Raw genomic sequence first — 12,322 nt, 5'->3', positions numbered from 1 at the left:
CCTCTGGTGGTATTGCCAGGATGAAAACACGTTGAGCCGTTGAAGTTGAAAATCACCATGGCCCACGCACGCTCAATCCAGGACATACACCAGATGACAGTAATAGCTGAGCTGGGGGATTGCCATTCTAAAAACAAAGAATTTGAGACAGTATGGAGATGGGGTAGTAGAGAAAAGAATACTGAATGTACTGCACTTATCTACCCAAAAATGTATATCATAATCTCCCATTCCAAGATGGCATCCGCACCTGCTTCCGCTTAGAAGCAATTTGACATCGACATCACCGTGAATAAATGAGCAGCCATTTGTAAAACGTTAATGCCCGACAAGGTTCAGTACCACACAGTCTAAATGCATCTCGCCAGCAGTTTACACATCCACAATTCTTAGACTGACCGTCCGTTAGACCAGTATTTACATAAGAAATTTCTCACCGGTAGCCAGGGACGGAGGAGCCGCTGTGAGGAGTTAGAAGAGGCAAATCAGTTGAGGAGTGAAATTACTTCTCAAAATTGAAAGAGGAAATTGATAATCAAGCATCAGCGTTGTTTGGCAAATTTAATTTTAGAGGCTGCGACTGCGTTGTCTCGGACCCACCCTCAAAAACCACCTCCTTGTGGTAAATGAAGACATTGTCCTAAAAATTACTCCAAGCCTGTGGCTTGCACGTCATGGTTCAGTTGCACCCTTTCAATCAGTGCTTTCATCTTTGTTTGAGAAGGCCTGTATATTCAGAAGGTTTCTCTATGATGGATTGTTTAGTAGCTATCTTATGGTTTACTTTTAGTTTTCTTTGCAGTTTCACCCTTTGGGTTGTGATGGATATAGATGCGGTAGGCAAGAAGATCCATGGACCATACCTGTGGGTTCATTATCCTAATGGAGAGGCAGTCTCTTTCTCACCGCAGGTATGTAATTCAAAAGAAGCATTAGCCAGAATGGCAGAATCAGAAAAGAGCTCTTTACCTGGGCATTGTGGACTATGAGCTGAGTCAGTGAAACGCCTCGCTTATAAAGAAGGCAAGCTAAAGTCGCAGGCGCTTTTCCGAAGAGTTGTCTGTAATGAGTGTGGATGACATCTACCCAGTGCACTGGTACTCGAAGTCTCTCAGTCACAGGCAGACATCAGATCTTCCTCCTTAGCAGCAAGCAGTGCTTATATGTGAGAGATGCATGCCTGCAAATGTACTCCTTCTGTGCAATCTGGCAATGTTTCTGTCACCCTGAAGAATGATCAGTGCTCAGATTCCTGCAATAAGAGAATAAGAGAATAAGAGGGTTTCTTGATTCCAAAGAAAGGGCCATCACTGGATAATTGAGTGACATTCATGGTGGTCCACATATGAATACTGTAGTCCCAACTCATGTGTAGCTGCAGGTGCAGGGCAGCACTTGTGTTAGATTCTCTGTAATCTGAATGCCACCATTTTCTCAGCCGGACTGCACATACTGTGAACGTAAGATAATGTGCCAAGCAAGATGAATTCAGCCTCACCTGAAATGCCCATTTTACTCGACCAAATTGCAAACTTCAATATTGTAGACCACTCCCTCAATCTACAGTAGTTAGCTTTGGGGTGCGAATTTCAATCCTTGGTGTGGTTTACTCATGTTACATCCAGTGCTTAATTTGTGCTGGTGGTTTCTGGTGCTCGCCACCTTAATGTCAGCACCAGCTCTAGTGACAGCCCACAACTATGTTTATTAAGTGAATATACATTGAAAATGAGTAATACCAACATCTCATGCCATTAATAAATCTTTGTGTGACCTGAAATAGTCTGAATTGTCACACTTTTAGGAGTGGGATGGTTAGGTGTTATTTTGCTATTTCCAATTTGTGCACTGGCAGGGTGTGGGAGGTGCAGGCTGCAGTGGCCTTCCAATAAGGGCCCTAGCACTTAATTGTTCATAAATTAGGCACTGGATACATCCGATAAAAATGAGAAGATGTTAAGTTGAGTGCTTCCAGTCTCTGTCTGTAGAAATCCTTACGTGTCCCTGAGGCTTCCCGATTTTCCTAGGTAGGTGGGAAGAATGCAGAAGAATAACAAAGAGAGGTGTTTGCAGATAGTTCGGCCATCAGCTGATGCTGCCACATGGTGGTAAGAATACCAATACGTGCACTGAGAAAACTTTGCTGCTGATATAGCGACCTTGGATTTGATAATCACACAATCTAAACCCCTCCGTCCAGGCTTCTTGATCCACAATCATTGCCTTTCATAGTTGGAAAGCTAATAGCTAATGTTATTCAATGAAGCCTCTCCCAACCCATTGTGTCGTGCTCTAATCCACCAGAGCATCCCATTAACAACCTGGAGGATGTGCGCTTGCAATCGGATCTGTTTCAAACATAAGCCATTAGGGCTTTATATGTACCGTAACTCTGTAAAGGAAGCGAGAAAGAATATTGCCTTTCTAATGAACGAAAATTAATGACTGGTCAAAGCGCTCTGTCCTATAAATGACATGCCGGTTACCACTGTTGATAATCATGTTGACACATTGTGGTAATAGCTACCGTCAACCTGGAGCTAACATTTTCCAACCAGTCTTTTGATAGGATTTTAGCTATTCCCTCATTGTATCTCTTAAACACAGGAATAGAGCACCCCAATGATAGACCAGAACGCTGCACGTAGAACCATTGTTTGTTATCTTGGAACATCTTGCGGCTCATTTCTAAGAATGGAGATCAAGACTGGCAGGACTTCATCCAGAAACGGGATGCTTGCTGTTTTCAAGAGATATGGCTTATGGTTCCACTCATATTGGATAGGTTCAGTGAACACCATATTCCAACAGTAAACTCAAGATGGGGAGGACTATTGGAGACTTATTAATGTGGGTAGCACCCAGAAACCCCCAGTAAGTGCAGCTTTCAACAACAAACAGCATGTCTGATTGACTAATATAAGTGTGACAGAAGAAGCTTTGGAAGTTTTAGACATATCGAGTGTCAATGCTTCACCACAGAATGATACAAGGTGGGTTTATTTAAAAATGTTTAAAAGGAACAATCTCACAAATAAGATGTCCTATAGGGCATTTGGTGGATCATAAGATATTGGTTAGTTGCGATTTTAATGCTGCCTGGCTAAGGAGATAACTGAGAATACAATCAAAGAGGAGGACCATATATGGAGCATCTCCGACCCCTTAATGCCATGGGGCGAAAACTCCAAACGTGGGAGCTATTTTTCATAACTACTATTGAATTGTGGCCTATGAATGTTGAATGGCTGCCCTTGTTCATACACCACAGCTAATAAAACCTACAAATCTGGGAGTAAGGACATTTTGTCTATATATTGATTAATGTGGAGATACCTTCATCAAGTACCCACTCAAGTCACTGGAACATCTGACTCTTACCTTAGAACTTGGGCCAGCTAATGATGCCATAGGGCGGTTGCTGCTTTACTCAATTCCCATAGGTTCATGAGAACTCAGTGTACTCTGGCCACGCCACCTACTAAATAATTTAGGATCCTAGAAACCACCACATAGTAAGTTGTCACAAATAAAAGCCCTTCCTGGCAATCCTACCAATGGCTTCAGGTCCCTTCCAGGATTGTGTTTGTAGTACTATGCCTAACATAAACTTTCATTCACAGACCTGACGCAATCAATCTCAATGAGAAGCACTGCTGCATTTGGCTGAGCCCCAATCTTTGCTTACATATCCACGTCTCTTAGTGTTAGGATGGCTGAAGGAGGCTTTTCTTGAACGGTATCAAGGTTATGGAACATATTGTCTCGCCCACTGGTGAGGGCTCTCCAGTCCAAATGACGACTACCCTTAATAATTCACATAGTTTTTGACCTGTCCTGTGACATCTATTCTTGAGCCAACTGCTGTATTGTCTGAAAAAAAAACAACTTTTTTGTGTACCATTTCTAATTTAAAATAGCACAATAGAAGTTACTAAAACAAGCTACTTCAAGAGTAGACGACTGACGCATGATATCATCATTCTATGTGTTGCAGCCTGCTGTGGATGGAAACTGGGGGCCCTGGAGTGCCTGGGGTGAGTGCTCTCGCACTTGCGGAGGGGGCGTCCACTTTTCCTTCAGAGACTGCAATGACCCTGAGCCACAGAATGGAGGCAAATACTGTCAGGGCCAGCGAGCCAAGTACCAGTCCTGCAACCTCGAGGAGTGCCCACTTGACGGTAAGAGTCTCATCCACCTTTCAAATGGGTTTCGCATGTAGTCCGAGAATTCCAACCTACACTATGAGATTGTTAGGGTTCCCCAACATGGCCTGGTATTTTAGTGCTCTCTGTTGCCTTACTCCCTTTCAGACATCAACAACACAAACTCGTGGAGTTCTTACATGCGTGCACCAATTCCTATAACCCGACCTGACATAGAAGGAGAAGAGATTGACCAAGCCACCATTATCAGAGCGAGTATCACTCTATCTGGCAAATTATCCCAAAAGCTCATCTCACTTAGGATATCAAGCCCTATATTGTATTAAAAAAAAAGGTCAGATCTCACCATTAGAGCTTGGAATTAAAGATATGTGGAGTTTGGATTTTGATACTCTGAAGCTACTCTCGAGAAGTTTGTGATGGTGTATTAAAACCTCTGCTATTTCATACTGACTTCACAATTAGTAAGTTTTTGTAATTTTTAAAGTGCTTGGGTCCCCACTGAGACTGATCGCACAGCAGTGCAGTTCTTAAAATGAGACGCATTGATGTGCTAACGCATAACTCCAATATTCTTGGTAAACAGGATGTAGGTCACACTTTGGTATTCATTTGCTGGCTTGGCATAGCCATTCGACTGTTGCAGTTCTGTATCTGTGTAACCAGCAACTATCTACCTATAAATTTTACTAGACACCTCCACATAAAAGACAATAATTTTATTGCTACATGGTCCACTCATATTTAAATTCAAAGTTTTTCCTGCACTAAAAATGATTTTTCCCTTTAAAATGGCAATGTTTGTTCCTGTTATTACCTACATCACTCAATGATAAATAATGTATTTTGAATCAAAGATTCTGCCAAGAGTTTATTATTCTTTACTAGTTTTGACCAATTCAATCATATCAAAAGATTATTTAAGTTTAGCAGGGTGCATTATATATTACCATGTGGTCCGAATAAACAAAGCTATCTGCACACCTAAGTGTAAGAGCAAAATAAGAGGAGAAATAAAACACTTTGAGGTATTCCCTAGGGGTACTTTTGACACTGCCCCATACCTTGTAAATATGGGGCAGCATCAAAAGCAATGGGTGTTGTAGCAGAACACCCAGTGCAACACCCATTGCATGCCCCTTTCAGGCTAAGTGCTGCGTGAATAGGGGCATTATTTACAAGGCGACATTAAGCCGGGTTAAGTGACTTAACACTGCCTTGTAAATAAGGCGAAGGAGTTAACGCCAGTAGACCATCACAAAATGAGACATTCTGGTGGGGTTAACTCCTTGTAAATATGCCCCTTGGTGTACCAGATCTCAACTCCATTGTGATTGGCCTGAAATTGCACCAAAGTCCCAGACACTGTTGTTCTCAATTGTGCTTTACTTTGTCTAGGTGCTTTATACCTTAAAATGTAAAACATTTTATCTCTGGTTTCCCTTGTCCTATTTTAATGATCTGGGTGGTTTTTGGCTCACTACGTTTTTATCTTTTCTTCTAAATTAGTTTGGGATTTTTGGTTTTGTGTTCTTTACTTCAAAATTGTTGGTACTGCTTGAAATTAACATGCACTTCTCTGGGAATTGCCTGCTGCTTGTGCCATAGCAGCCTGAGGTTGAGCGGAGATTCTCTCAGAACTGTATTTTTTTTACCTAACCAGATTGTGTTTATTAAATTAGTAGGGGTCACCACCTGCCAAATTAATAACCTAATTTGTGACAATAAGTTTGTTATTAACACTTAGATGTCCACAAGTTATGTAATTTGCTATATGGCAGATGTAGTCCAATTGAACTGAAATGTCAGTGGCTGCAAAACAATTTATTATCAGAATTGAACATTCAGTCATGTTGCCAAACATTCGGCACAGGCTTTACAGTCTTCCAGTAAAACTGCTATGCCTGTTTAAACAAACCGTTGCAGTCCTTTCCCAGGCTTCCTTTGCATTTTTCAGGCCTGATCTGAAATGCTGAATACCCCAATGTGCATCTATTGAACAATGATAATATTGCCCTCGCAATACACCAAAGATTGAAACTGGGGCAAACAAATGTAGGTCTTTCCCACTAACCACCAAGGTCACCTACTCCTCCCAGTCCCCTTGTTGTCTCTGCCATTTATTCAACAGCTTTTCTGGATGAGTTGCAAACATATCCTACCAATCACCACATTCATCATGGGGCTTCTATCAATGGAAAGCACTCTCTACCTCAAAGCCTCAGAGGGTTTTGTTATGGCTGTAGGGACTGCCGTCAATGCCAACCTCAATTTTGCTTGAGCTCGGTACACTTGCATCTCAAAGTACCAAGCTGACGGACTGCTGAGGGATCATGATGCTACAATCAGGAGGATCACAGATACAATATCGACAACAATAATATTGTGTAACAAAAGTATTGTGTTGTCTCCCTATACTTATGATGCTAAGTACAAAAATGTAGAAAATAAAATATTGTTAAAAACATCCAAAATATATTTTGTTATGTATACATATATATATAAATATATATATATACTCATATATATGTATGTATCTATGTATGAATGTATATATATATATTATCTACTGGTGGTCGCCAGTAGATAGTTATAGTTAGGACCGTGTTTCCATAGGAAATCTGAAAATTCTATTTTGAATAACTTTGGCGCCGGTTCACGAATCCTCGCGAAATTTTCAAAACTAATGGGGCGCTCCGCTCAGCTCCTACCCCGAAAGTCTCGGGGGGATTCGTCAAGCGGGGGCCGAGAAAAAAGGGGGGTCCCAAAACACGCGACCGCCACTCTATCACAAGGATGATGTCAGTGATGTCAAGAGTGATGCAACTGACCATGTCATGAGTGATGTAATATGTGACATCATGAGCAGAGGATTGCGGGCGCGCGAGTTATAGTTATCTGAATTATGAAACCTATGGTTTTTTAAGTGAATATATATATATATATATATATATATATATATATATATGACAAGCACAATCCTGAAGCGATCCCACTTCCGATCGAAAAAGCAGGTACGGACCACAATATGGGAAAAGTTCTTCTTTTATTGTTGCAGATAAAAAAGTTTCTGTGCAAAATTATAAATAAAGCAAGTGCTCAGCATATATATATATATATATATATATATATATATATATATATATATATATATATATATATATATATATATATATACACAAAATTCTTCTCCAGATGAGTAAGAAATACTGAGAATCTCCTGCATGCTGAATGACCAGTTTAATGACAAAAAGATGCATTTCGGCATTACACTTTGCTCACGGTCATAAATTATACAACACAAGTTTCCGCTTTAAATTAAATACAGAAAGTGACAACGGACTCCACCTCTCATTCCCGTGCAATGTCAGAGAAAAGAACGAGAGAAAATCGTCGGCCATTTTAATACAGCTCTGTTTTCCTTCACGCAATACCTGATTACAAGTAAAAATCCTTCATTTGGTCACTCAAATGCAGATTGTTGAAATAATTCATAAAATATAATCTGGTGCTTAACAATTAATCCGCAATACATCATGAGTTTCAAATAAGTTTCTGCAGTTTTTCAATTCATGCAAGAAAGACCTTGATTTCCGTTTAGTGTATACCTCAACACCATGGCAACAACAGGAAAATATACATTGACCCCATTAGTCAGATGATTTACACATTTCTCATATATCTCATGAATGTTAATACTTCAATAATTCATTAATCTACATGGCTCTCAACTTTAGCCATACCCAAGTGGGCAAACATACATGAGGACTTTCAGTGATTAACTTCATCCAATGGTCATGATGATCAATGATCTAATATTACTTGATGTTATCGTACAGTGGTAAACTCTTGAAGTGTGTAAGGACAGATGGTTCCGCGCTAATCTCTATCAAAAAAGTGCCAGCACCTGTGTGAACAATAAAAAATACACAAATATTGCAATAAAACCAACAAAAGAACTGCATAAAATATCAACAGCTACATATATTTTCTTAACCCAAATGAATAGCAAGTTCCCCACTAGAATTCAGGCCTTGAGGTATCATAGTTTTAAAATCCACAATGAACCTGGACTCCAATTTTCGCAACTCCAATTCACGGTTGCCACCCCTAACATTGACCCCACTGCATCAATCACAATTATTCTAAGTAGCTTTTCATTTTGAAAATGAGTTTCAGAGAAATGTCGTGCCACTGAATACTGTCTGTCATTATGTCTAATGACTCTAACATGTTCCAGAACTCGCTTCTTAGCTCGATGTATTGTACTCCCAATGTACATCTTGTTGCATGGACAAAACAGACAATATACACAGTATGTGGTGTTACAGGTCAAAGACTTTTTGATCACAAATTCTCTTTTCAAATGGGGTATTAGGGATTTTGTGCAGTCAGCACTGTTGCTGCATACTTTACAATTTCTACAACAACGAAATCCAACTTGCCCAGCACTAGCATTCTCACTGTCGCTGGTAATCATGTTATGGCTCAGCTCATCACGCAGTGATCTACTTTTTCTAAGCATCATTTTTGGATTACAGTTTAAGCATTTATGTGGACTGTCATCCGTCCTCAATACATGGCAATAGTTATTCAAAATTCTTCGTACCTCTTACGCTTGATGAGAAAAAGTGGTTATAAATCTCATCTTCCCAGTTTCCTCCACTTTCGCATGTGTATGCAACAACTCATTTCTAGAAACTGCTTCTGCTCTCTTCCTGGCTTGATCTACAATTTTCTGTCTGTACCCCCTCTCAATGAAAGTCCTACACATGATCTTCTCCTCCTTCGCAAATGCTGCTTCTGTGCTACAATTACGTTTCACATGTAGCAATTCCCCATATGGGAGGCTATATACCAGGTTAGAGGGATGTGCACTTTTGGCACTCAGTAATCTGTTGCCTGCGGTTTCTTTCCTGAACAGTTTAGTTTCCAATACTCCTTCTTTCACTGACACTCTCACATTCAAAAAATCAATTGATGTCCTACTGATGTGTTCTGTGAAAGTTAAATTGTAAGAGTTTTTGTTCAGGTTCTCCACAAATAGTTTGGCAGATTCTTCATCCCCATTCCAAATGCAGAAATTATCATCTATAAAACGCAACCACAAAACAACACACCCTTCACATTCCTCCAGATTTGCGGCCACCTGGTCCTCCCACCAGCCCATGAATAAATTTGCATAGCTGGGGGCGAAGCAGGTGCCCATTGCTGTTCCCTGTTTCTGCCTGTAGATGCAATTGTCAAAAATAAAAAAGTTGTTATTCAAACAAAACCAAATCATGTCAAGAAGCATCTCAGAGTGGAACAGAAGGGAAATTGATCTGGTTTTCAGGAAATGTCTCACCGCCTGTACTCCCAGGTCATGCACAATACTCGTATAGAGACTGCTGACATCCAATGTGAGCTGTGCATAATTATTTTCCCAATGGATGCCATCAATCACAGTTTGAAAATGAGTAGTATCACGTATGTATGCAGGCAATCCTACTACAAAAGCTCTTAAATAATGATCAATAAAGTGTGAGGTATTCTCCAATAAAGATCCTATGGAGGAGATGATTGGTCTGCCCAGGGGATTCAGTTTATCCTTAAGCAATTTGGGTAAGAGATATAGTACCAGGATTTTAGGATGGGTGCATCTGAGATAGTTATATTCCTCCCATTTCATTAAGCCCTTATCTCTACAATCTATCAGCATCTCCCCAAATCTGGCATTTGCTTTCATCACTTCCTTCCTCTCTGAAATGTCTATTCTCAGTGTAGCCGGGTGCGCTATTAACGGGACGAAGGGTTTTGGAGCTGACTGTATTTTGAGACCGAGGGGCCTCGGGTGTCAGCACGTGCATGCTGAGCAAGTATTTAACTTCTAGGAGAATGGTTGCAGGTCTACAAGCCAAGAGGAAAGAAACTGCTAATAAATTATTTTTCACCCAAATGGTGGCAGGAAGCAGTGCGACAGTTGCTACACAACATATCAATGAGGAAATCAAGGTCCAGACACTATATCACCAGCTAGAGAAATTACACAAAAAAGAATTGTCAAAATGGTGGGAAGCAGAATCACGCCATAGATATATGGATGTAGGACGCGTACCGCGGGGATTAAGAATATTTACAATTCCCTCATATGAAGACCCAGATCAGGATATGTTGGAGGAGTGGTCCAACAATTCTGCTGCGTGCAATGTAACCATGATGAGAATTATGGTCAAATATGCCCTCAAAGACAGAAGCAAACTTCTTGCAGAAATTGATGCAATACTAATTGAATTGAGTAAATTGGTATCAAAAGAGTCCGTGGAAGAATTTATGAAAAATCTCATGGGGCGATTTGGTAAGATTGAGGAGGAAATTAAAGCAAAAAAGCAGCGTAAATTTATACGTGACTTCAAAGATTACCAGGCAGGGTGAACCTTAACATTCCACAAAAAATATGACCATATGTTTGATAACAAGGATCATGGTATAACAGTGAAGAATGTATTACCTACAATGGCTCTGGAGGTCAGTGAGAGCGACATCTCGGATGGAAGTATGTCAGATTTATCAGTATCGGCCTTAACTCAGGATGTAAACCAGGATCATCAGAAGAATAATTTTTAAGACAGTTCCAACTATTAAATCAGGGAAGGACAGAACACTTTCAGGAACAAAAGGTACAGAGAGGCAGAGGACGAGGAAGCAGAGGAAGAACTCGAGGAAGAAACAAGCAAAAGAAAGAAGGAAAAAACAAAGAAAAGGCACCTATGGGAATGACGACAAGATGCAAACAAACCAGATCATGGATGTGGTAAATCTGTCACAACGTATTCTGTCTGTAAAAGAGACGGAGCTTCTTTCTTTAAGATTATCGTTTTGTCCTTCAGCTAATTTAAACTATCTAGAATTGATTTGTTTCATTTTTCAAGGAAGGTGAAATTGAAGAAATGGTTTGACAGTCGGCAGGTGAAACCCTGCACTAGGAATAGGATACCAGTGTGTAACAATTTAAATAATGATGATCTAGAGGTATTTCATACACTGACAACATTAGATAAAGATTGTGATAATCATGATGATGCTGTTATGAATCTTTATAATTTTGACTTTGAGTTGAATTTAAATTGAGGTCTTTGAGAGGGTGTATTGAAGGACCTGAAAAAGATCAGATATAAGGCATTGCATACCAACAAGAGAAATATAACTGTTACCAGAGTATAGCCATAGAGAATTTAAAATCAGATAATTCCATTGTAATACGGCATTCAGACAAGGGGGGATTGTAGTAATACCTGCAAAAGAAAAGTATCTACGGCTGACGCTATTCTCTCGCTCTTTTCTCTGACATTGCACGGGAATGAGAGGTGGAGTCTGTTGTCCCTTTTTGTATTTAATTTAAAGCAGAAACTTGTGTTTTATAACTTATGACCGTGAGCAAGGTGTGATGCCGAAACTCTTCGTTTTCTCATTAAATTGATCATTCAGCATGCAGGAGAGTCTGAGTATTTCTTACTCGTCTGGAGAAGATTTTTGTGCATATTTGGGATAGCCAGTGACCCAACTCAGACTGCCAAATGACAGCCTCGCACTCACCGAAATTGGGGAGATATATATATATATTACCTACTAGCGGTCGCCAGTAGGTAGTTATAGTTAAGACCTCGTTTCTATTCAAAAAGCGAAATTTTCAAAACTAATGGTCCGCTCCAGCCAGCTCCTGTCTTAAACGTTTCGGGGTGATTCGTCAAGCGGGAGCCGAGAAAAAAGGGGGTCCCAAAACGCATTTTCCCCATGTTAATTTCCGTAGGAATTTTAGACAAAGCTGCAGCCCGAACTGCCGAACGGAATTAGACCAAATTTGGCAAAAAGGTAGGTCTTGGTCCAGAAAGTGACCTTTGTTTTAAATGGTGTAAATCCGTTCAAAAGTTCCTGAGAAATTAAAAAAAGAAAAATATCGATATCCGAGCACCGAGGAGGGTTCTTACAGCCCTTGTTCACAGGTAGGTTAAAATAAATTTGATAAAGTGCAGCATTCAAGCTAAAAACGCACTTCCTTTCCAAGTGGTGCATTATGGGTGTCATAGTTCTGTATAGCACTAGATTCACCTCAGTAGGTGCGAACTGCCGAGTTCTTCTTGCTCCAAAGCGGGTTTCAAAATTCCACTGTTTGTCTC

General features: G+C 40.2%; 1 protein-coding gene across 2 annotated transcripts in view; it reads left to right on the top strand.

Annotated features, from left to right (window-relative positions):
* The window catches only part of ADAMTS8 (ADAM metallopeptidase with thrombospondin type 1 motif 8), a 198,248-nt gene that overhangs the window by 159,426 nt on the left and 26,500 nt on the right, over positions 1–12,322 (top strand). For both annotated transcript variants that reach the window (XR_014979811.1, XM_085647223.1), the window contains exon 6: positions 3,998–4,181. Coding sequence is in view for 1 of the 2 variants with exons in the window: in XM_085647223.1 (XP_085503349.1) it covers positions 3,998–4,181 (184 nt within the window). In the remaining variant the exon portion in view is untranslated. The remainder of the gene's footprint in view (positions 1–3,997; positions 4,182–12,322) is intronic.

This window comes from Triturus cristatus, chromosome 3_2 (genome assembly GCF_964204655.1).
Source record: "Triturus cristatus chromosome 3_2, aTriCri1.1, whole genome shotgun sequence".
Classification (NCBI taxonomy): Eukaryota; Metazoa; Chordata; class Amphibia; order Caudata; family Salamandridae; genus Triturus; species Triturus cristatus.
Note: the sequence above shows the minus strand (reverse complement) of the source record. Positions and strands in the feature narration are given on the sequence as shown.